This window comes from Ornithodoros turicata, chromosome 1 (assembly GCF_037126465.1).
Source record: "Ornithodoros turicata isolate Travis chromosome 1, ASM3712646v1, whole genome shotgun sequence".
Taxonomy (NCBI): Eukaryota; Metazoa; Arthropoda; class Arachnida; order Ixodida; family Argasidae; genus Ornithodoros; species Ornithodoros turicata.
This window is the reverse complement of record NC_088201.1, coordinates 60,167,821-60,193,229: the sequence shown is the minus strand read 5'-3', so window position 1 is coordinate 60,193,229 and position 25,409 is coordinate 60,167,821. Positions and strand designations below refer to the sequence as shown.

General features: G+C 45.6%; 1 protein-coding gene across 4 annotated transcripts in view; it reads left to right on the top strand.

The window, feature by feature from the left end:
* Positions 1–25,409, top strand: part of LOC135378282 (atrial natriuretic peptide receptor 2-like) — a 765,968-nt gene that overhangs the window by 724,291 nt on the left and 16,268 nt on the right. For all 4 annotated transcript variants that reach the window (XM_064611266.1, XM_064611267.1, XM_064611268.1 and 1 more), the window contains 8 exons: positions 4,080–4,244; positions 7,753–7,906; positions 10,053–10,329; positions 13,029–13,277; positions 20,252–20,382; positions 21,320–21,564; positions 22,516–22,654; positions 23,308–23,545. In XM_064611266.1, coding sequence (XP_064467336.1) covers positions 4,080–4,244; positions 7,753–7,906; positions 10,053–10,329; positions 13,029–13,277; positions 20,252–20,382; positions 21,320–21,564; positions 22,516–22,654; positions 23,308–23,545 — 1,598 coding nt within the window. The remainder of the gene's footprint in view (positions 1–4,079; positions 4,245–7,752; positions 7,907–10,052; positions 10,330–13,028; positions 13,278–20,251; positions 20,383–21,319; positions 21,565–22,515; positions 22,655–23,307; positions 23,546–25,409) is intronic.

Here is a 25,409-nt window from a genome sequence, read left to right as displayed (position 1 = left end):
CGCTCGAGTTTTGACGCTGCTACACGGCCACTTTCAATGCGCATTGAATGGTTGACCTGTGCAAATGAATAAACGGAACTCATTAATTTCGCGTTTCCTATATAACAGCGATATTAGTGGTAATTTATCGTATACCGATGTAAGCATCATTTGTAGCTTCGCGCGCATGTCCGTCTTAAGTTATGACAGTTCACCGGGGTCGAGGATGCAAATGGCGTCCGTCGAGCCGTCTTGAAATTCTCAATCCTGTTATGGGAACTGTCTTGAGTCAAGCAGGATCAAAGTTCGATCCTGCTTGGAAGCGGCCGTGTAGCATCATCCGATCTGCATTGGGTTCAAGCAGGTTCGGTCGAGCAGGATCGAAAATGCCCGTGTGACAGGGGTATTACCAGACGAATGTCGGCACAGTTACTGAAGTCTTCCCAGGCGGACGCATACTAAGCCCCCTGTCCCCCACTCCTTCCTGCTGTCCTCTCTCCATCTGTCCACATCTGTACGCCGCTCATAGCTACAGTTGCTTCGCGGCCCTAACACGGAAGAAACAAAAATATAATCTTCGGCATTTCGTGAAAACTTCCATCGTTGAGTTTGAGTTTGATTATAGAAAAACAAAACAAAAAACGGAAGATATTGAATTCGTCACCTGACGAATTCTGTTACTCCCACAAAGGAAATGAAATGAATGAAAGGAAAAAGTAAGATGAAAAGGCAACATCGTAACATTCCGCATTTCGTGCCTTTATCCAATTATGCAGCTCCAATGTCCTTGGCACGAAATTCTCAGCGTGGAGCTCAACATTATTTTCAAACTGATCGATTTTGTGCTTCCGACGCAGTCGTCGACGGAAGCAACTTCCGTCGACGGAAGTTCGGCTTGAAGCAACAGTTATGTTGGTGTGTTATGTCTGTTGTACTTGTCGTACATAAATCGAACAGCTAGCCTTTGAATTTTCTCTAGCTTCATTACTTCCTTTTAAGTATAGGGATCCGATAGTATACAGGCATATTCCAGGATGGGACGTACAAGTGTTTTGTATGCTGTCAGTTTGAGTTGTGAACAATTGTTTCTGAAGCGCCGTCTAAGAACTCCCAGCTTCCTGCGTGCAGAACAACATATACTATCAATATGCTTCGGCCATGTCAAGTGCGGTGTCAGTGTCACTCCCAGGTATTTACATCGAAAAACCCTTATGCTATTGGGACCTGATCCATTACATAGGGATATATTAGGGGTTCTTTTTTTGCCGTCATACACATGAAAACAGTTTTTTCTGAGTTGGCTGACATATCCAATATGTCACACCATCTCTTTAGGCGACATAATCCATGATTCCAATATTCCTGGTCAGTGATAGAGTTTACAGTTGAGAACAAAGCGCAGTCATCTGCAAATAAGCGAAGAGAGAACGCGGCACTTAGTAATTTGGCGAGGTCGTTGATATTGATCAAGAAAGTATAGTATGATGGCTTTGCGGGCTTTGTGCGGACTTCTTTATCGCGGAAAATGGCGAAAAAGAAGTAGCGCGAGCCATTTCTACACTCAGGAGACAGAGAGTCCCGGTTTGACTTGAACGCCCCTCGTATGATAACATAAACGCCAGTTTCCGAGAGCTAGATAACTTCCGGAAGCATTAGAGCTCCGAGGTTTCATTGAAATTAATGGAGAAGGCCCAATCATCTTTGCTAGCAACACCTGAAATTTGAAGTACGACGCACAAATCTTCAAAATAGAGTATCGCATATTTTTTTAGTGTGATAACGTGACATACCATATTATGCAGCAGTACACTAACACTGCAAAACGTCCTACACGCTCTCTCTCTCTGTGCAGTGAGCAAAAGGCTACTGTATCGAATTACACTCTATGCCTTGTTATCTTGTGCGTTTGGCTTATCCAGGGTGTCCCACTTAACAAGCCACACCCATTAAAAAAAAAGGTGTGCACGATGTTGGCAGTCTTGTGAAAGTCACTGTTTTCATTGTCTCAAATTAATTGATTAATTCAGATTCATAGTGGAATGTTTCAATAGCAACTTGAGAGCCCTAGTGTTATTCACAAATTGTAGAGTGCCTTCATAAATCTCTGATTCAGTTGTTTGCAATCAAGAATCTCAAACGTGGTTCTTTCCCCCAGGCTCGAAAGGAGGTCCGCTAAATATGAGAATACTTATTCGCCGACGCGCCTTGGTCTGCAGCGCTCTCAAGCGCGCTCTGAGCTAACTCCTCTCGTAGCCTGGCTGCCTGGCTCGGCGGCCTTGCGGGCACCGTGGAAGTAGTGGAAGTGGAAAGTGCGAATTCGTTCGTTCAGAGCATGCTGGAGGGCGCTACAAACATGGCGCGCGTAGGCGCGTCGAACTTCATGATAATAATAGGGAGTAGATTTACACATAAGGTTGAGTGGCACTTTCTGTGAAGCCTGCGGAAAGAACAACGAACGGTGAAGTTGATTGCAAACGGAGTTGGGGAAATTACTTTTATTTTGTAATGCATTGCCATTACTCTTTGCAATATTGTAAAGTATGCATCACATTACTCACATTTTCATCACATTAATTACCTTTTCATGCTTAGTAGTGCATTACTAATGCTATTACTTTCATTAGAGAATAACGTTACTTTGGGATCACGTTTTCCCGAAAGTCTGTAACGCAGTCCTATCGAGTGTTTAATGCGCAGACTGTGAAGTGTGCTTGCTTGTGATTGCTCTTTTACTTCATTATGCATTACCGGTTTTAGTAATTAGAGTATCTGCAAAATCGCTACGTATGAATGGTTTCGTCGCGAAATGAGAGCAGTATGCATAATCTAAATGACCAATCATAGATGAGATTCAAGAGACCATGCGTGAATATTCAACCAAAGTAATGAATAATATCATTACGCATTACGGCAAAATTCTAATGGCATTGCGTTACTCACTACTTCTCCACAAAATGTAATGCAATAGTATTAGTCATTACCGAGATGTAACGCGTTACCCCCCATCTCTAATTGCAAACAATTGAATTCTGAGACGCCGAAAGCAGTTTCGCACGACTTCCAATTAAACTCGGGAACTCAGAACTAGAATGCTATATAGCAAATTACTTACTTACGGACGATAAAACAGTACACCCGGTTTGCGCACGACGACCAATAAGACTATGCAGTTGGCTTAATCCGTATTCAATGGACCTCTTCATCAGAACACCTCGTAACGATCCTTGTATCAATCCTTGTTAATATGACACTCGTTAATCTGACACCCTCACTTTATGATCATTTTTATCCTCGTTAATATGACACTCGTTAATCTCACATCCTAACTTTATGACCATTTCCTCCTCGTTAATATAACACTCGTTAATCTGACCTCCTCACTTTATGACAATTTTCCTCCTCGTTAATATGACACTCGTTAATCTGACATCCTTACTTTATGACCATTTTCCTCAATCCGACAATGACCGAAATTTGTTGCACAAATACGGGGCAAACCCACGTATTCTACCCTCGTATTATGACTGCCGTGCAGTTGAGCGACTTACGAGTGTCCTGTGGTTTCGGATGACGCATGTCCAATCTTCACGCACGGTTGCAGGATGGCTCATGGTGCTCTTTGTGACGCCTGCAAATATGCTCAAAACAGCAGTACTCTTCGTCGCCTGGTCATAGTGACCAGGTCGAACGGGACGTACGGGAAAAGGAATGGCCATGCTTGGCCATTCCTTTGAGCAGCGGAGAGACATGCAGAATGTGTTTGCAATTGACCATGCTATTGTATCACTTGACTACAGCTTGAAAATGTAACTAAGCAGACACTTTTATCGGAACAATTCCGCAAATAAACTGAAAGCTGTTCTTCAATAATGCCTCCTTTTTCGTATTAAGTCATAGCACAGTATTGCGCACTAGGGTTTCATTCGTGCATATCATCTGGTGTTCGCTAGTACGACAATTCATTTTATGACCAATATCTGCGGGAACGGTCGTGGTCATATTAACGGGATTCGACTGTATTCTGATTCGCTACTTGGTGTGTTAGGATAAACTCCAGCAGAATTACCTGTGTAATGTATCAATCCGCTTTGCCTTTAAAGCTGCCCACATGGCAATGGACGCCGTCAACAGGGATGAAAATGTGCTCAACGATTTCAAACTGACGATTTTAGAGCAAGACGGTCAGTGTCAACAAGATGTCGTCATGAAGAGGTACATCGGATACGTCACTAACGCCACCTACAACAATCTCATTGGAATCCTCGGTAAGTGGGGTACTTTCATGTCCGGCGTCGGTTTTGTGCTCCGAATGTTTGCAATGCATTGGAAACTGTCGTAGTTCAACAACGTTCGAGGCTGAACAATTTTCGATGCCTTACAACCCCAACTCTGTGTGGACTACCACGCTAATTGTGAAGCTTCGTCATATGTTATGCAAGATAAATGTAACAGATGATCGATATGAAATTGTATTCTAATACGCCAAACGCACTGTGGCGCAAAATCTGGATTGGCGCGCAATCCTGGTCGCCGCAATCCCGCTGGATACGCCTGCACCGTCCGCACTTCGCGTTCGGGATCCAGGTTAGGGTGCCTAAATACTAGCTCCCTCTGTGTACACAGAAGGAGCTACTATTCAAGCACCCTAATCCAGATTTTGGTTTGACGCCGTCTGGCGAGTGCATGGCACAGTACCTACTGAAGTTTCGAATTAGAAGGAAACATTGGTTCAGAAGATGCCTGCTTGAATGAAATTCGCATTAAAACCAAATGCTATTTCAGCTATTACGGTGTTTGTTCATGTTGTTTTCTTCGTGCGGGCCGCCGCCATCTTGCCGGCCCGCGACCGGCAGCACTATACCGGAAGGGTGAATAGGCGAGGAAGAAAGGGAGCCACTGCGCCAATCCTGCTGGAAGTGGGTAATGCACGTTGTTGATCTCTGCGGCCGAGACTCGCTTTGTCCGCACCTGAGAGCGATCATGATTGCGCGCGATGTGGATCCTGCGTCTGTGGTATAAGTTTTACACCAAAGGAAATAACGGACGCTTAGAAAATCGGCACTGCGAATAACGAAACTCATTCGTATTGGTCGTCCTTAGTCGTCCTTACGTTGGTGGCCAACGTGGGGACTTGCGCGAAGATGAAGATGACGATGGGAAATGATAATGCGCCAGATAAAGAGGCTTGGGACGACGCCCAGTTTCTAGGCAATCACAGGTCCGTCCTCACGTCGTCTAGTCACGATCACATACGCCTCATTTCGGAACTCGCATCCAGCTGTGACATCACGCAAGCACGCTCTCCGCCAGAGGGCTGGGGCAACGCCCCAACCCATCTCTTAAACGATGTGACGTAGCCATTAAGAGTCTGCCAATAACGACCGTGCTTTCGGCGGTGGACCTATGGAGACGAGTCGCAAGAGCAAGCATGTGTATGCGGCGATTAGCTGAAGCAGACGACATCCCGACTTAAAACGTCCACGTGGCGAAGGAGTGAGAGGAGGCATTAAGCAGGCCTTCTGTATCTAGGTGGCGTTGGTTAGGGCAACGCCACCTAGATAAAGAAGGCCTGCTTAATGCCTCCTCTTACTCCTTCGCCACGTAGACATAAAATCAGCCAATTACTGCAGCCAGTCAAAATGTCAGGCAATCGCCAAAGACGATTTAAAAAAAAAACAGGCTTTTCGTGGCTACCAGTGGTTGCCTATGGGGCTGATGGTGGCACGTCTCCATAGCTACGCTCGCTGAAAGCACGGTCGTAATTGGCTATTCTTAATTGTTATGTCACGTCGCGCAAGCTTTGTCCCTACGTGATGTTGGTTGTGTGCGGGTGAGGTCACATGGGCAAGAGAACCAACAGGAATGTCTAAGGTCCTCCTCCTCTGCCATCAGAGATTGACGCCAGTGTTTGTATAGGTTGGAACAAAAGTTTACGGAACACGCGAGCGGTGTACGTTTTCTTCGGTGCGACACCCTAGCGGCCTGCGGAAGCGGGTGGGTTTACTGCTTCGGAGGGGCGCTGTCAGCGACACACGGTAGTAGTTCCGGTGTCGCTTGAGTTTGTCTGGGAAGTGGAAGCTACCGCTATGCAGTGATGGGCAGTAACTACTCATGAGGTAGTTTAACTACAACTACTAACTACTTCCCTTAAAAGTAATTGGAATTACTAATTAACTACATCTTGCAAAAAGTAATTAAACTATATTTGTAACTACTACAAAGTAGTTTCAATTACTTTTCCAACTACTTTGTGGAAAATGGCTGTAAGAACAATAAAGGTGTCACTAATAAGTAATAATAGACAGCAATATCGGTTGAAGTAATAATTTAATTCGATGTACATTCGTAATGCGTTCTATAGCAAAGCACTTGAATACACAGATCATTTATTAACGCAAGTGAATTTACTCACCCGCACGTGTTTCAAGAAGTTACTGGAACTTCTCACGCTGCCGGACAACGTACGACAGGGGCAAAACCGGCACTCTGCAGTGAAGTTTGCGCTTCCCTCCTTGACCTTAACATTCTTGTAGCAGTACTCAATCACGAAGGAGTCCATCCCGACAGTGACACAGGCAATAACGCCGACAAGAAGAAGAACGTGAAACATGCTGCAACAACAACGAACGCATGCTCGCTGCAACCCAGAATGCTAATACTTGGATTGGATTGCCTCCGGCCGCGACCAAGCGGGTGCCTCGGGCTAAGGCGTCTGCTACGGCTTCGCGCGATCACCACGAGGTCGCGGGCGCGGCTTCGTAGTTAAACTACAGTAGTTAACTACAAAAAATGTAATTTAACTACCAACCTGCAACTACATATGACAGAGTAGTTATAATTACCAAGTAACTACTCGAAAAGTAATTTAACTAGTAATTCAACTACATGTAATTGAACTACTGCCCATCACTGCCGCTATGTGTCGCTAACAGCGTACTTTTCCACACCTCCGAAACTGTGAACTCACTCGCTTCCGCCAGCCGCTAGGGTGTCGCACCGAAGAAAAAGTACGCCGCTCGCGTGTTCCGTAAGCTTTTCTCCCAACCTGTACAAGGGCATGTATCTGTCCAACTACGACTGGTAGAGAAATTGTTTGTTTTTCCTCAATAATATGGCGTGCAGAACGCGCACCATGTAATGAACTGCAAATATCATCGTGTCACGACCTTCTTAAGCGAAGCGTGGGGATATCTGCCTGCTCGACGTGGCTAAACTTTGATGCTACCACACGGGGTCGTCTACTGATTTACCTTTTGCCCTCCTGGGGGTTCTTATTAGGCTGAATTCCCAGTACAGGGCTCAAAATGTTTCAAGTCCTAACGTGGAGGACAGCCACAGGATAGTTCGTACCCTAATCTCCGGAATGTTTGCAAATTATTCTCAACAATTATTCTGTGTACTATTTCACGCCTTCTTCGCATGATGCCCCGATGAACATACCAGTGAAGCGGGCAATCTTATCACTCTCTCATGTATGGAGAGATGTATTCATTGGCTGGTGTCGTTTCTCGAAATCGAAACTTGCTCAAGCAAGCGTTGAACCTTACTTGAACCGTTACCCGTATGCGATTCATTCGGGGTTGAGTTCTGGTTTGGTTCAGCAAAGGGACATGGAATTTCGGTTTAGTTCAGTTCTCGTTCAGAAACGGGAGGAAAAAAGAGAAGGAGAGAAAGAGACGTGGTTGATAGCGGTCTTCTGAATGCAACCATCCCCTGTGAGCTGCAGCCAGTACCCATGTTAGACGCGATCTTTACATCACAGTGTTTCTTTAGGTCCTGCCTGCACGGACACCTTGGAACCTATCGTGGGCGTCGCAAAGCACTACAACACGGTCCTCATCAGCTACAGCGCCGAGGGCGCCCTCTCTTCCCGTAGGGATCGCTATCCCTACTTCTTTCGAACCATTCCGGAAAATCTCATGCACAGGTTAGTTGATAATGTATGGCCTGGTTGCTCTTCTACTGTATGGTACCAGGTTCTCCCTAGATTCGTTGTATGACATACTCAAAAGAAATATTACGTTATAACGTAAATATCAGTGATGGCCAGTAGTTAACTACATGTAGTTAAACTACTAGTTAAACTACCTGATTGTAGTTAAAAAGTAGTTATCAACTACTTACAGAAATGTAGTGTGCAACTACTAGTTAAACTACTATTTTAAGTAGTTAACTACAGTAGTTAGGTTACTGAAGGCGCCAACTACTTCCGATTGTGCCGCAAGCTTTACGGCACGATTGTGCTCCCGACTTTTACCTTGAGCTACTTGTTTGATGAGAACGGATGTGCAGAGGAATTGTGTCGTGCGTGTGTACTAAATCTCCACTTTTAATGCTTGTCTAGTGAAGCCTCATTTGCTGTGAAATAATTCGGCAACTTAGTTTATCGCGTAGGCACAGAAAGAATCCCGCCGCAAGCTTCGTATTTGATGATCGTAGCAATCGCTTGAGCCAAAGTTTATTATTGCTTGTGATTCATATTTAGGTGTCCAAGAACACTACAAGGGATTGGTGTTGGTGGACAACGTTAAGTAGTTATAGATGTAGTTAAACTACATTGCAGTAGTTAAAAAAGTAGTTTTAACTACTCCCCAGAAAAGTAGTTGAACTACTAGTTAAACTACTCAATCACAAAGTAGTTAATAGTTATAGTTAAACTACTGTAGAAGTAGTTAGTGGCCATCACTGGTAAATATAATGTTTTCAGCACACTGTACACCGAATACGTCGGAATATCATGTTTACAGGCTGGCACGCATATACTATGATTCACAGTAGAATTCTATAGCACGGGAAAAGCTAACCCCTAGAGGTCAACCTTGCCCACAAATCTGAAAGTGTTTGTGATTGGCTCAGATGGGCGCATGACGCCTCTGACACACGATGTAATGCGCCCACATGTCTACAAACTGTTGCTTGCACACTAATCATCGTGCGAAAACAATCGTCACCTACGATGCACATAGAGCAGATTTTCATGCTTTTAAAGCGAACACGTACGTTTTCGCGGTAAGCAAACACGTGAATCGCCCTTAGAGATGCTGTCATGGCTACCAACCTGACCGGAGTAATTGGCCTCGAGACGTTGCTTGAATGCTACATGAAGGCTAACTAGCTGTCGGCGAGGACCAGCTCACGTTGAAAGTGTGCTTTTCGCGACCGGACGCGAAGTGCATGCTACGTTCCCTTCGAGAGCGGCTCAATGGGAACTTGTGGTTTTCTGGCAGTGCACAGTTCTCTCTGCTGTTTACCATCGACCCTGAGCTAAGTTTCCGCGTCCCTCAGTCTCTTCCGCGTGCCATTGAGCGCCTTATCCACCGGCTCCGCCAGAATGTTCCCTATGCTGCTCGGCTGCTTCACAAGATAGGGAAGGCGAACTCGCCCAACTGCCCTGACTGGGGTGTCCTCGAAGATTCCAAGCATATACTGGTGTTGCGTACGTGATACCCTGATGCCCGGTCTAAACTGACAAAAAATGACAAACAGTGAAAATCGCGTCCCTTGTGCGCGCTATCACAGGGTTAGGGGGAAACCTGTTTTGCATTATGTGTACAGGCTAGAGTGTCACATCTTACAATGACATAAAAATCACATTTAGGAGGTTATACAATTACGCAACGACCAGTTAATCGAGAAAATGTAAGGTACACTTTTCTCATTCGGCGCAACCTTTCGAGCATTTTCAAATATTGAAGAAACTATATTTTGAATGGAGACCTTCGAAACTACTTTTCCCTCGAAGCCCTCTACCTGCAGAATTTAAAAAAATAAAGTATCGGTGACGGTCGAGCGACATGTTTGGATCGTTTGGCGTGGAATGGCCCACATCACATTTCTAAACTCAGACTCAGTAAGGGCTCAGACTTTTCTGATTCTAACGATGAGAAACGTCAGAGCATGGGCAACAAGCGAAGCATCCGTTTTACTTTTATCCACTAGCTCTCCTGTGTTTACACTATTTTATCTCTCACTTCCCCGCTGAAGCGCCAGCATGGGCGCAACCGATGAACTGCAAAAGCGTAATCCCAAAACCGTAAGCTCCGCGGATCAATGTTCCATGCTTTCCTCTCCAGGTTCGTGTATCTCAAGCTCTTCGAAGAAATGCGCTGGCATCGCGTGGCAGCTTTGACCGAAGAGGGCCATAAGTACAGCGAGTATATCAACCTTCTGCAGGATGACATGCACAAGCACGGCATGAACTTTCTCACCAACCGCAAATTCCCGCACGAGGAGAGTCCACATAATATGTCTCGCTACCTGGTCGACCTGAAGGACCGAAACGCTCGCATTATCATCGGAGGCTTCTACGATGCAAGTGCTAGATCCGTAATGTGCGAAGCATACAAGCAGGTGAGGTTACCGATGTTGAGATTATCCGTTATGAACACTATACAGGGTGGTCCCCCAGCCATGATAGGAATTTATAGTAAATAACGTAGGCAACGGAGAGACATGCGGTCAAGGCAGTTTTTTCTGCCAGGAACATTTGCCACATATTGGTGCCATTTTTATTTCATTTCAATTGATGGAAATTTAATTTCATGAATTGAACTCCGAAATTTCCTAAGTCAACCTAACGTTTACATTGCGCAAATGGGTTCCTCGGGGTCATTTTACTCTCTATAACACCTGATAAGACACGTAACCCAACCCAAGTGCTGAAATAAATTCGCGGAAAATCCGCGAAAATGAGTCCTTGGCTCCGCCTCTTTTTTGTCGGCTCTAGTTTGAGCGCCAAAGGGCGACGAAGGGAGGTTACATTGTTAGGCCATACGAAGGGGAGAGGGTTAGAATCCCAACTCACAGAACAAAGACACGCGGTGAGTGCGGGAATCAGAGCTATCTTATCAAAAACGAGGTCCCCCGACGTTTCGACAGGGAGTGAAGGAAATCGATTTTTGTCGCTCGAACTAAAACCGAAAAAAAAAAAATTCGGAGCCATGTACTGATTTCCGCGAATTTATTTCAGCAAGTTGCCGTTGTTTTACGTTTCTTACCAGGTGCTATCCCGAGTAAAATGACCACGAGGAACCCATTTCCGCAAAGAAAACCTTAGGTTGAATTGTGGAAGTCCGGAGTTCAATTCAAGAAATGAAATTTTCATAAATTAAAGTGAACTAAAAAGGGTACCAATATGTGGCAAATGTTCCTGGCAGAAAAAAAAAATCCATTGACCTCATGTCTCTCCGTTTCCTGCGTTATTTACTATGAATTATTATGGACGTTGGACCAGCCTGTACGCTCTAGGTGTTGTTCAATATCACACCATAAAATCCTACACAACACAGGGGTGACATAAATCCGCCATCTTTGTAATTACCCTCAAGCGGTTTTTTTTTCTTTTTTGCAAAACCGCCACGTTGTCCTGGTCGTACGTCATAGAAAACGTAATTTTGAGGTCATGTGACTCTGTTTACATGTCGTTTTGCGGCTTACCGACATATTTCCGTCGTCATCAAGTCAACATATGAACGTATTTTCGCAGCGTAAACTATGACTTCCTCAACATGGTAGCCCATTTCTCCTTAGTTTAAGTACATCGCATCGGCTCAGTGAGTCTTAACGCGCGGTCGTCACCAAATCTTTGGAAGTCGTCAACAATACGAGGCCTTATGTGCAAAACTGTGCGTTTTACTGCGAGATTATGGGATAAAAATAATTGCCGTAGTCGAAAGACATCCAAAACGTCGTGCAGAAACAACAACCGCATTGTTTACAAACGGTTTGGCCGCCGATCACGGGCGCGGTCATCTTTAGGGTCACCTGTGCCTTGACGTTTGCTGTGACGTGCGACCAGGACCTGTCCAGGATGCGTTGCGTTCGCCTGCGTTGTGTTTGCGTTTTGTATACGGAGCAATACATTGGATGCCATCCCTGTGCTACGCAAATACTTTTTATCCTAATGGCATCTTCGACAGGCGGCCACCGATCCCTCTGGAGCGCGTGCTCTATCTTCGACTGGTCAAAAAGGAGTGCTCTGACAACAGCTTCGGCAGTTGTTTCTTTCTTTCATCCTCTTTCTTCCTCCAGCTCGGAGCGCTCTGACTTAGAGCATTGGTGCCGCCAGTCGAAGATACGATAAGTGTTCCTTGCTGAACCGGATGGAAACTTCTTACACCTCGTGCACATAACGTCGCGAATGTGCCGCGTTTTCTTTCCAGGCAAGAGTTCTCATTCCTCTTCTTTGTCGACACGATTCTGCTGACGTTGCAATGTGGCAGCACGGGAGTGTAGCGTGGCGCCTCAGGTTTCCTTTTCAATGCTGTCCTCTATCTCACCCAAGCAGCACAATGTACTGAAAGTCGAGTGCAATAGGGGTGGACGGTATGTGTCTTATCAATGTTCCTTAGTTTTAGGAGTCTGTTCAAGGCCTTCCACCTACCCGTCCACCCCTATTGCACTCGACTTTTAGTACATTGTGCTGCTTGGGCACATAGTTAACTAATAATAATAATAAAAACGTGACCGTTCCTGAAATTGGGAGAGGGAAGGCATGATCCCAGCGGAAGCTGGATGCGATAAGCCATGCCTGTGTTATCTCTTTCTACTATCACTCTATGGGCTGGGTTGGCGACCTCCTTTCGTAGGAGTAGGACTGACAACAACTGCGCTCAAAAAGTCGTCGAGCGCTATGCTCTTGGTGCCCCGAAAAGCATCATGTTCGGCTATTTTTTCTGATGGGATAGCTCCTAAATATCCCTGTCAATTGTCATGAATTTGAGTAAATTCGGCACGCCCTTCACATTGGTGGAGTGAAAAAGTGATCTTTACTTGGCAAATTTCCGAGTACGGTTGGCAAAAATTTGCATAATAAAACTTACGTTACATGACATTCACATCAGGAGGTGGCAAAAACCTAGTAAGAACAAATGCCGTTGACCGCATGATTCTGTGTGGCGTAGTTTTTTTATTATAATTCAGTGGCACGTTTTCTGGGACACCCTGTAGGTACCTGCATTGTTTAGAGCATTTGCCATTCTCTTTGCATATTAACATTCTCTCTTCATCCGAAAATCCTCTGTGCTCAGACTGTATTGACGGTGTCGTAGGGAATGACTGGCTTTCAAGGGTACCAGTGGTTCCTGCCGCACTGGCTGTCGTCAGATTGGTACGAGACTACCGAGTACAACAAGAAAATGAACGAGACTGTGCCCTGTACAACGGCAGAGATGAGGGACGCTGTCCAGGGTCACATGATTTTGGGCACCCAGTATTACGCTGACGATGATGCAATCATGCAAGAGAACAAGACTGTGCGGGAATGGAGGGCCCTCTACAAGCAACTAGTAGTTAACCAAGTAAGTTTCCATGTAGCTTGATGATGACTGTTGTTTGGGCGTGAGGCTGCAAAAAGTAAAAACTCTGCCTTCCTGAATGCTTCTATACGAGTACGTATGGCGTCATCAGCACTAGTGGAAATGATCATTGCTAGAACTAAGAGGGACCAAATGTAATTCCCGCAAGAAGTGCTCGATAAAACACAAGTATCACAAGGTAAGGTAAGGTTATGGTTAGATGAAGAAAAAAAAATACAACGGAAATTGCTGTGCAGATTGTCATTGAAATGCGATAGCATTTAAGAGCTTATCGCTGGCATTTTCTGACGATGGACAGTACAGGCCTCTGAAGACTGAACCAGCTGACGTACTTAGCCACCACTAGCTTGTCTATGCTCCTGACGAAGACACAATATAAAAGTTTCCGTACGAGCTGTGCTAATTTATCGTCACTGACTAGTTGAAGCTTTCCTTCATAAAGCCCGCGAACCAGTTGTTCTGTGGCTTCTTAATGCCCATATTACAGTCTCCCATGGCAATCATGGGTACGCTGCGTTCCTTCAATTTTTCTACGAAGGTGTTGCTTGCAGAGTAGTTGAAGAGTTTGGCTAGAAGGAACTTATTGATCTTGCCTTTAAGGGATCCCGGGGTATATAGTGTATACTGCACGATGAGAGTTGGGGGGCATTCATGTATAGTCCACTTGTATAGGTGGGGTAACTTCGCCAATCATACAGGCGGTTACCGTGGTACAGAGAACGGCCCAATGAAGGCTACTGAGGGATGCCTGTGTTTTCTGCGGTGGGTAGTTCGCGACTACCTTATTCCTATATCAGGAGGGACTGCACATCCCTCCCTCTGCTGTACTAGCACCACATTTCCCCCCTTTTTTCACCCTTCCCTCTATTCCCTTGCCTGGCTGCACGGAGCCGCCACCCACGAGCAGGCTGACCACACCTCCCTCAAACATCATTTCCCCCGTCTCTACGACGTATACGTCACCAACTTCATCTGCAGCGGCTAGGGCGTGTTCTACCTTGTCTACTTTGAGCATGACTGTCTTGGTTGCTAAAATAGTTTCGTCATTCCTCGAGTAGGTGGCGGTACCGGCACTTCGGTTGTCTTCTCCCTTGGTAAGGGAAACGCATGACAAGACTTCCAAGGTCGCGGTAGGTTGGTCACGGTCTCAGAGAGGGCGAGGACGTTGAAGTTGGCCAGTACCGGGTCAGTCCCTATGTCGGTAACGTGTGCATTGGGGTTCTCCACGTTAAGGGCGTACATGTTAGTCGTTCCCGTTGGCCCGGAATAGCAAGCCGTCCTTTCTGGCTGATTTTTCCCGTCAAAATAAATTGATCCCCCCCCCCCCGGCACGCTGCACCATCTTTTCGGAAATCTCGATACTAGTAGGTAGTTTTTTTAGTTGTCTAGCGACCGCGCCCTTGCACTGTAGACGAAGTTGGTGCTGTTTGTCGTTTTCGTGAGACACTCTTGCCTGGTAAACAGGGGGGTGGTGGGTAACGTTGGGCAGACGAGCTGTCTGCCCAACGTGCGCGGTGGTGCCCAAAACGTTGCGCGGTGGAGAGGGTAGTGGGAGAGAGGGGAAAGGGGAGGACCGTTAACTTATTTGTTGGTAAGCACAATCTCCAGGAATTGGAATTCACATGCGCTGGTGGGCTGCATAGCTCGCTGCAGCCTTGGTTTTGCATCAGTCTTTCATCAGTCTTGCATCTCCCGCTTAGCGTGTTCCATTTTGGTCAAACGCGCTTTGCGTTGGTCTAAAGTCTCCCTCGTACACAGTTGCCGCTGCGCCTAGACACACTTACGCTTGAACTGGAGAAGTTCCTCCGCCGAAAACTGGTTGCGCCGGCGTGCGTGGCGTCGGGACGTCCACGGTGTGACATCTCGAAGCGCGCCCTCACTTACGGCGGTTTCTATCCGCACTTGAACACTTATGGGAATTTCCTCCTCAAAATCACACGCCGACCTGCCTGACCACAACCACTGCCCCAGAAAACACAGCAGTGTACAAGTTAACGAACAGCAAATATGTTTATTAGGTTGCATGCAATTCTGGCGTGCTTGAGCTGTGCACTATCATCTGTGTGCTCTGTGCAATGCTGCTGTTGTGAATGGGCCACTCCGTCATCTTCGTCTTGTCTCTCTCTGCTTCGTGCTGCTGGCACTGCCGCATTTAAAGGGACCGAAAAGTGAATATAAACCTATCGAAACTTTATGTTCAGCGAAAAGCTTGGACCTTCAAAAGTTCAAATGTCAAAGAACTCCGCTGAAATCGCTGTAGTTTTTCTGTAATCGAATTTTCCATGATTACATGTCCAGGGACCTAGTAGGAAACCGAGCAGTCTGTCAACAATTGCATGACCCCGCGCCATCTGTCGCAGACGCATGTAATGCGCGCACTTCCGGGCGCTAATCCGGCGAAAACGAAAACGGCAGTGGGCATTTGTGACCACTTTCTACGTCGAGAATGTCGAGCCTCTTGAACATGAGTGCGCTGGAATTCCACATTCGATAACTGTCGCTCACACAGAACTGCTGTTCGTGCGTTGGCGTGTTGGAAAGTGTGTTCTTCGCAGCAGAAGATTCCTCGTCCAGAAATTAATCGGAGTCACATTCGTCCTCAGCGGTAGCTCACCGTGCCGTGAACATGGACTGCTTTGTGAAATTTCCATGTATCAGGGAGAAGCACTTGTGTAAGCCGGAACAAGCGTTGTTTTTTCGTCGTGCAGGTGTTCATGTGTGAAATGCAAACCGACGGATACTACGGATGGATACTACGGTTTTTGCTGCCGGGAGGTAGAGAATGCGTGTGAAAAGCAGACAGACAACTGCATCAGAACTAACGAATATTTCGAAATACTGTGCCTTGACAGCGAAGTACTGCAAGTGTCTTTTACATACATCCGAGAAACCGAAGAGCATGGCAACATACACGGCAGCGCCGTGTGGTCTTTACGCGCTACTTGAACGACAAACGGGACGTAAAACCCTTATTTCTGCAGGAAATTTCGTTATACCACCTGTCGGCCATTCACAAGAAGGATATGGGGTGCTCCGAGAAAATACAATAGAAAGTACTCCACTGGATCTCGATCTGCGTCGTGCATGGATGCTTTCCCCTCAGTGCGCAGACTTGTAGAAATGTTGATGTCAGCATATTTTCATTTCTTGCTTGCTGCAAGTTTTTCTCATTGCTTTTTCTTTGCTGTCACAGCATATTATAATTACTAGTTTGTTCCTGGAGGGTTGAGTAACCTGTGGGCATAGATGTATTTGTAGGTTATACTCATGTCTCAATTGTATATATGAGGAGTAAGTAAGATAATTTTAATCAGTGTCATTCAGCTGAACTGTGTTCAGAACCTTTTAGTATACTTCTTAGTGACTAGGTTTCCAAATGTCAATTAATATTTGAACCAAGATTGGGATTTACACTTAATTAACTCTGTTTTGCTAAACGGAGTACTTGTAACTGATTCATTATGTCGTCACCAACTAACATTTGTAAAGGAGGACTTGAGGGCTGACTTCAGGTATTATTAACCCTTGATCTGGGTTCAAAGTTAACCATGCACCATTGGTGTTCATAATACTCCAAAATGGCTAAATAATTTATTGCATAAGTTCTCTGTTACTGTAATTGAGATGTACTTTTGTAAAGTACTTTTAACAGCCCCGTAAACTGCAACTGGCTTCAGTGTGCATGACAAATGCATCGTAACATTTAATTGAAATATAATATAAGAGAAGAAGCAACATTTTTGTCACAACTCAAACTATATCTTTCTTTTTTATTGTCCAGAGATTTAGGAAACAGAGTAGGGCTTCCTGCCCTCTAATGTTTCGACGTACTTGATAGAGCTGTAATGTAAAACCTGCAACAAAATAAACAAGAGAAGTATAAACAGTTTCTTCTTTCGCTTTTGAATTTAACAAGCTAGTTATATTTTACCATTTGTTCACTGTTGTATTCTCTCTTGGTGAAAAGATTACAGGAACAATAATGCTGCAGACCAAACAATGACCTGTCATCTTGATGAAGATGAGAACATTTCTTCAGGCATGCTAAGTGAGACAAAAGAAATGTACAATGAAGGTTGTACAAAAACAGCAAATCTCCGTCGATTAAAACTTTATATATGTAGATGTTACCACATCGTGTAGTTTCCATCCAAAAGTAGGACTAAGCAAGGTTGTTTGGTAGGCTGTTGGCCTGTCGATGTGCTATACCGTTACAGCACATCAATATAGATGAGGGGCAAACACAGTAGCCAGCGTGATGGCTGCAAATTCAAGTGAAGATTTATTCAACAGAACAAGAAACCGAAAGCATGAGTAGAAAAAGGCAGTGCCCATGCAGTGTATGGTGAACCACATTAACCTCTGAGAAGGCGGGATCGGAAGAGCAATAAAGAGAAATGACAGTTGCGTCCGAGATAGGGGAACTCTGCAAATTTAGGACCAATATGATGTGGTAACCTTGCATGGCTCACTGCAGCTCTGACACACATTGAACAATTCCAGTAGTGGGGCTTCAAAGACAATGAACTTTTGCTGTTTCATTGGGCATTCAAGTGTAGAGGATGCATCTCTAGAAAATTAATTAGCGTTCCTTAGTCATAACTACATCTCAACAGGAAGTATCCTTGTACCCTTCAAACAAGCTAGTAGCTCTCATCGGTTTCTTCTCCTATTGTTCATACTGTTGTTGACGTCATACTAATGTTCTGCACCTGTCCAAAGACTCCAAAAAATGTCACAAAGTCTGCAACACGTAACAAATCTAGTGCTTCGATCTGTAGACTCTGCATACCTGCTTTCAGCTATTTCTGTCATGTCAACTTGAGTGCCTGGATCACACACACACGAAGCAGTCTTGCGCCACTTCAACACTGGAAGGCCCCTAAAATTAAATTTGTTGATGTTGACAATGTTGAGTACGGGACAAGTAGGATAACATAAGTTAAATGGAATACGTCATCGCTATATTATAATTTATACATGCGTGGCGCCTGTACATACCTAAGACGTTGTGTTGAACTCGTCACCTCGGTGAAGCAAAATCACTAGTTACTGAACATCAGTGTGCTTCGGACGTCTTCGCAATTCGCCTTCTACGGCATCTTCGTAGTCATCGGCAGCAAAATGAGCTCAGCACACACGACACGACTGCTACATCTAATAGCCGAGTGTTTTGAACCACATTCGTTTTCGCGCACTCTCCTGTAGAACCTTGTGGTAGAAAACGCCGCCGATGGTGAACGAACATGATTTTTGCATCCCCGAACACCAAAACTACACCGGGCATATGTAGGTCTCTCGAATAATCGACACAACAGCCACGAACATGTCATTCACTTATACTTTCTGGTTTCTGCTTCGCGCAACCAACATGACCACCCACGACGTAAACAATAAACGCGGTAACACAGATAGCCTTGCAGATGGCGCGGCGGATCGTAGCTCGTAGTGGCGAAGTAGCTAAGTGCTTTATTAACGTAAAAGCTATGGAAGTGAGCGTCATTTTTAAAATGGCGTTTAGCTGTAAGATAATGTGCGTCAACTTTGTTCTCTACAAAATTAACTCTCACGTGGTAAGGGTTGACCAATCCCTGGGAGCCCTGGACCCGAAACCCTAGTTGCTCTTTTTCGCCGTTCGCTGGCAGCACCGTCCATGTTCCGGCAATCTTCAAAATATTTATACGTAAAAAATATGCCGAATTGAGAAGTAATGCTTTCTGTGTCTTATCAAACAACGATGTTGTGCACGACAGTGGGCAAAAATATGGGGGTTATTTTTCACTTTTCGGTCCCTTTAACGGCTTAGCTCCCTCGTCACTGCGATGGAGTTTTTCCACGTTTCGTGGCCACGTTTGTTATCACCTGGGAACGTTTCGGCGTTATCACCACACACGTTATCTCCAATCAGCTGCCATTTACAGACTTGTGCCCGTTACTCGAAAAAAGTAATTGATTAGCGTTACCGTTACTTCTACGGAAAAAGTAATTGATTACCGTTACCAATTGCTCGACTCCAAATGTAATTGAGTAACGAGCAGAAAGGTAACGCGTTACTCCGGTCGTTACTCTGCATTCACGCAAATTATACCCGTCTTTGTGTGCCTCAAAAAAAAAAAAATAAAAATAAAAATGCAACAGCAGAACAGCTGAAATAACACGAAAAACAAAAAACGCACAGGACAAGCAGATCTGTGCGTCTACTGTATTTATCTCCCGGGAAGACGTTGACTCGATTGTGGAAGACCATTGCGTGGGACTTCCCCATGACTCACTAAACCTGCAAAGATACCACAAAGGTACCACCACACTGGTGTAGGGAGAGAAACCCTGAAATTCCAGAACGTTATTACAATGACCTCGGCTTACTACAGTAGAACGGCCCAACAAAGCCTGACTGCACAAGGGGCTTGACTTGGGGCAGAATATACAAAGTAATTGATTACAAAAATCAATTACAATTAATCAATTAATCGTTGATTAATTAATTAGCCAATTACAAAGTAATTGATTACTCGGAAAATTACTTCGATTGTAAAGTAATTGATTACTTGAAAAATTACTAAAAAGTAATTGATTACAAGTAACGCAATTACTAGTAAAGCGTTAGGCACAAGTCTGGCTGCCAATGAGTGCAGGTCTTACGCTGCGACATACCCTGCCTCAAGAAAAACGCAGTGGGTTTGCTCATAAATGCTATCGCATTTAAAATGGAGATATTGGAGCCGATTGCACTATAAATTTCGAAAAGGCTGTCGAGATTAGAGTTCCGCGTTTGTATGCACGCCGATTAGAAGAATAAGCCAATAAAGAAAGAAATAGAGTAAGAAGTGAGGGTTCCCCTGGCAGAGTTTATTGCAGACGCATTTGAATGTAATGTTCTTCCAGGGTGGAGTGCAGAGTTCCCCTGACGGTGTTTATTGCAGACATTTAAGTGTAATGTCCTTCTATTCTTACAGGGTAAAGTGGAGGCCAGTAATTACGGTGGCTTTGCATACGACGCTGTGTGGGTGTTCGCTCTGGCTCTCGATGCACTTTTTAAGGGGAATCATAGCCACACTTCGACCCTTCATGAAGAAGAAACTTTTCAGTAAGTGCCACCAACAGTAAAAATGAGTGTATATATCACATGCGCATGTTAAATTACAACCAACAGGTGCTTTTGTCTGAAGCCGTTGTAGTACCATTTGCACACACCGAAAGCATTCCACTCCATGCTTGTATTATTCTCATTGTCAAGTTGTAAGAGTGAACCTCGTACATTGATTGTTCCTCATATCCTTTATCATCTAATCCTAACTAATTATCTCACGGTGTCTCGTTCTTCCGGAACTAAGTGGCAAGTGCTGGTGGTGACCATTTTATTACGTTGTTCGAATTTTCTGAATGCTGAAGCGAATAACTGTGTATTTGATTCAAATTCCGGACAGAATATGAAATTCTATATTCGTCAACCGAAGGAGTGTCTTTCAAACTGAATGTACTCGATTAGACCCGGAGCTGTAGGCGTACATATACGAAGATTTTCCAAAAAGCTGGACATCATGATAACAGCAAAGAGGAAACAACACCCAGTTAACATAACAGGAGAAACAATTCACTAGGCGTTTCGTCCGCGTACGCCCGAAAACTCCATATGAGGAGTCACGCAACAAACCCAGTGTTGCTTCATACCAAGGTACAAATGCATACATCACGAAAATGTGTTTGCCGTATGTCCGTACATATGCAGTGTCGGTTCCGTTGCGTAACTATTCGCTTCGCATTCGATTCGGTTATAAAATGACTATTATCTTCGTAAACATCCCGTTTAATTTGGTGCACCCCGCCTTTGCAAAAAAAAATCTCTTCTCCCGGTGTACTTTCTTTAGTACACCACAGTAATCACCTCATCGCGTCGTAATTCATCTAGTTGTTGCTGTTGTCGTTGTCCGAAACAAAATATCGTTCTGTACGAACAAATACCTTTCCCGAATATGTCTTTCCTGAAACATATAGTTCACGTCCTAATAACACTGATTATGCAGGAAACTCATCGCTCTCATCAACGCAACCAACTTCAACGGCGTCTCGGGCAACGTACGCTTCCGGCGGTCGAGTCGTCTCGCCGACGTCATTATCTGGCAGTGGGTGAACGGTACCCATCGGCACGTGGGTACCTACACCCCTGGTATGGTAGATGGCGCCGGCGTTCTTCATCTCGCCCGTACGCTTCCCAGTCTCGAGTACGTCTACTGGCCCAAGGGCAAGAACCAGGGAGACGGCAGTGAAGGTATGAGCGGGAGTGTCATCGAACTTAGGAACGCGAATACTGCTAGCATTGCTCGCCAAAATGGGGGATACAGGAACCAGAAAGAAAGGGCACCAGTACTTCCACCTTACGTGATTTTTACGTCTTTGTTCAGGTGAAATGACAGTTTCAGATGTCTAGTCAAGTAAATAAATCACTTGCCTTCATTGCTTCCACTCGGCGTCTTGCAGACTGGTGACGTCGCCTCGAAATTGAACCCAAAATCAATGCAGGTGTTACAGCATAGCCGGGCGCTTCTAAAATTGCATCTGGAGCGGACAATGTCGTGTATGACACGCTGGACACGTTCCTCAACGCTGGCGCGTACGGAGCTATGTACATCTTTGCCGTGTCAATTCGTCGTGGAATACGACGCTGCAGCTGGGGCCACGTCAGTGGCTTAATTAACGAGGAATTTAACGAGTTTAAAATTTTATTAAACACTTAATTGTAATTTCTAGCGTATCTTCACCTGTGTGACAGTTTCAAATCTACTGGCCATCTAATGGTGAAAAAAAAAAGCACATTACGTGGACGACCCCTGTGTATTGCGTGTGTTTCTGTCCTTTCTACGAGCAGCGTGTCCGAGAGGATACATGTCCCTCCCGTTGGTGGTTGTTTCAATGTAACGCTGCAGGCTGCTTGGTATCGAATCCCACCGCCAGCTGTGCCATATTAGATGTTTTGTGGAGTAATCTTCCCAGACAGATGCCCGCACAGTTCGCCCTGAAGTCGGCCGCAGACGCACAGTAACCCCTACTCTGTCTCCAGCCCCCTCCATATTGTCGTCTCTCCATGTGCCCGCGTCTGCACACAGTTCATAGCCACACCTGCTTCGCCATGTCAAAGTGTCATTAAGAGTCTTTCTCATTGTCATGCAAGCTGTATTCGTTTAGTGGTAGTCCCTTTAAATTTCTTTATTTCGTCTTGCAGAGCCCAATACTTGTCCACTGGAGGCACTGCGATACCTCATGAACGTCAGCTGTGACGTAGCCATCATCGTTGCCAACCTACTTGGATTCTTCTTTTTCGCCCTTGTCATGATAGCTGGCTTTGTATTCTTCAAGCGGAGGTATGGTACATGTGGGAGCTTCCACACGTTCACTGTAACGCAAGTCGTGCTTTTCTTTTGAAATGTGAACGCTTTTTTTTTTTATAAAAGTGAGTAGCATTTTAGGACGCTATAACGCCACTGTCGAAATGGGGACGAGAAACAAAGCGCAGAAACTACGAATAGGGTTTCGTGCCATGTGGTAACAGCGCGTCTGGTGGCAGAATAGCATGAAAATGTTGAGAAAAGTAATCAGTGATGTAGCATTTCATCTGCAAAATGCGAATTTGGATTGTACAAACGTATATGTACAACATGAGAACACCGCATTCCCTCTCCTAATGTTATTGCTCCTCACTATAGGGATAGAAGAACATGATGTAAACCTCGTTCTCCGCACTGCCCCCGCGCTAAAAAGCGACATTCTCGTGTGGCGATCACAGTTGTCTCGTGGCATAAACCAAGACTTCGTGTGACGTTCACAAACATTGTTACTGTCGCACTCGCATCTTGTAGTTTGTCCACGTACTTTGTCCACGTAGTTTGAATGACATGAGGTCCGTTTCCCAGAATCACTGTGTGCCGACAACATTGCATTTTAGCTTTACGTGTGTCCATAATGTTTGCTGGTATCCGAATTTGACTTGGTCTCGCTACATTTCTGACCTTTTCAGGTACGAAGAAAAGGTCAAGCGCACAGAAGCTCGGATACGAGAGTTGGGTTTCCTGACGACCAACAATGTTCCGTCCCTGGACGGCTGGGAGATGCCACGTGACCACATTGTCATCAACCGCAAGCTGGGCGAAGGAGCGTTCGGCACTGTATATGGCGGTGAAGCGTTCATAGTTGACAAGGGATGGGTTGCTGTAGCGGTCAAGACTCTCAAAGTCGGAGCCATCATAGAAGAGAAAGTGAGAGGATGCATACAATAATAGCACGTTACGGCATTACAGTTGCAGGCTACATATCACGAGTTTGAACATGTTAGCATCTTGGGCTCGCAATGCCAATTTCGAGGGTCCGATATAGGCTAGGAAAGAACGAGTTTCTGATGTCGATTGAGCTTCCTTTTCATGCCGAATGAGCAGTACTGTGCGAGATAATACCTAACAGGAAACAAAGGCGTGGCTCGCTGCCACTTGTGTAACTGAATGTGGAGCTCGTGTAAGGTGTGGAGGAAACGCATAGGACACTGTCGTCAGCCTCTGTAACCCTCCTTTGTAACTATACATGTAAAATCAGTATCATTTGTGATACTATGGCGCTTGCGAGTAAGAATATTTACCGTACCCCACTCTAATAATTCGCGAAAAGAAAAACACCAACTATTCTTAACCACAAGGATCGCCTCCTTAAAGTTTTAGCCGACCGCCTTAAAGGAGCACTCAGGTGACCCTGGAATTTTTTTCGCTGTTCGGTGCACCAGAGTGTCCTTCAACGAATAAAATGAGTGCCCGCGAAAGAACGATAAGCGCACGTCACCTAGATAGCGAGGGCTCTATCCCGTACACCTTTGAAAAATCCTTCTCCTCGTGAAAAGACGTACGTCGTGACGTGTGCTACTCGCCTCACGTAACCACTGACGTACGGCGACACAGCTCAAGACGACCTGCGGCGCCCTTACTTCATTGATTGCGCAACGCGACCGCGCAAAGCCCATCAGCGGTCGAGTTTCCCCCGCTGCTTGCCCACGACAGGAAAATATAACCTCGAACCGGTCTTCTCGTGACCTCACATATTTGTAAACAGATATAGACGACCAGAGGCTCTACGTCATTGGTTACGTAACGCCTCCGCGCAAAGCACGCTGGTGCGCACTCTCAGCTTGATCAGCCTATCAGCCGACGCGTTTTTCCCGCTTCTTGCCCACAGAGGGTCGTCTAAAGACGACTTTCAGTTAACACACGTGTGACGTCCCGAGAAGACCGGTTCGATGTTATATTTTGCTGATAGGGTGATAGGCTGATAAAGCTAACACTGCCCACCAGCATGCTTTGCGCGGTGGCGTTACGTAACCAATGACGTAGGGGCGCAGATCGTCTATATTTTGCTGTGGTGGGCAAGAAGCGGAAAAAAACGCGGCGGCTGATAAAGCTGATAGTGCTCACCAGCATGCTTTGCGCGGTAGCCTTACGTAACAAATGACGTAGGGGCGCAGGTCCTCTATATTTTGCTGTGGTGGGCAAGAAGCGGCAAAAAACGCGGCGGCTGATAAAGCTGATAGTGCTCACCAGCATGCTTTGCCCGGTAGCGTTACGTAACCAATGACGTAGGGGCGCAGGTCGTCTATATTTTGCTGTGGTGGGCAAGAAGAGGAAAATACGCGTCGGCTGATGAAGCTGACAGTGCCCACCAGCATGCTTTGCGCGGTAGCGTTACGTAACCAATGACGTAGGGGCGCAGGTCGTCTATGTTTTGCTGTGGTGGGCAAGAAGAGGGAAAAACGCGTCGGCTGATGAAGCTGACAGTGCCCACCAGCATGCTTTGCGCGGTAGCGTTACGTAACCAATGACGTAGGAGCGCAGGTCGTCTATATTTTGCTGTGGTGGGCAAGAAGAGGGAAAAACGCGTCGGCTGATGAAGCTGACAGTGCCCACCAGCATGCTTTGCGCGGTAGCGTTACGTAACCAATGACGTAGGGGCGCAGGTCGTCTATGTTTTGCTGTGGTGGGCAAGAAGAGGGAAAAACGCGTCGGCTGATGAAGCTGACAGTGCCCACCAGCATGCTTTGCGCGGTAGCGTTACGTAACCAATGACGTAGGGGCGCAGGTCGTC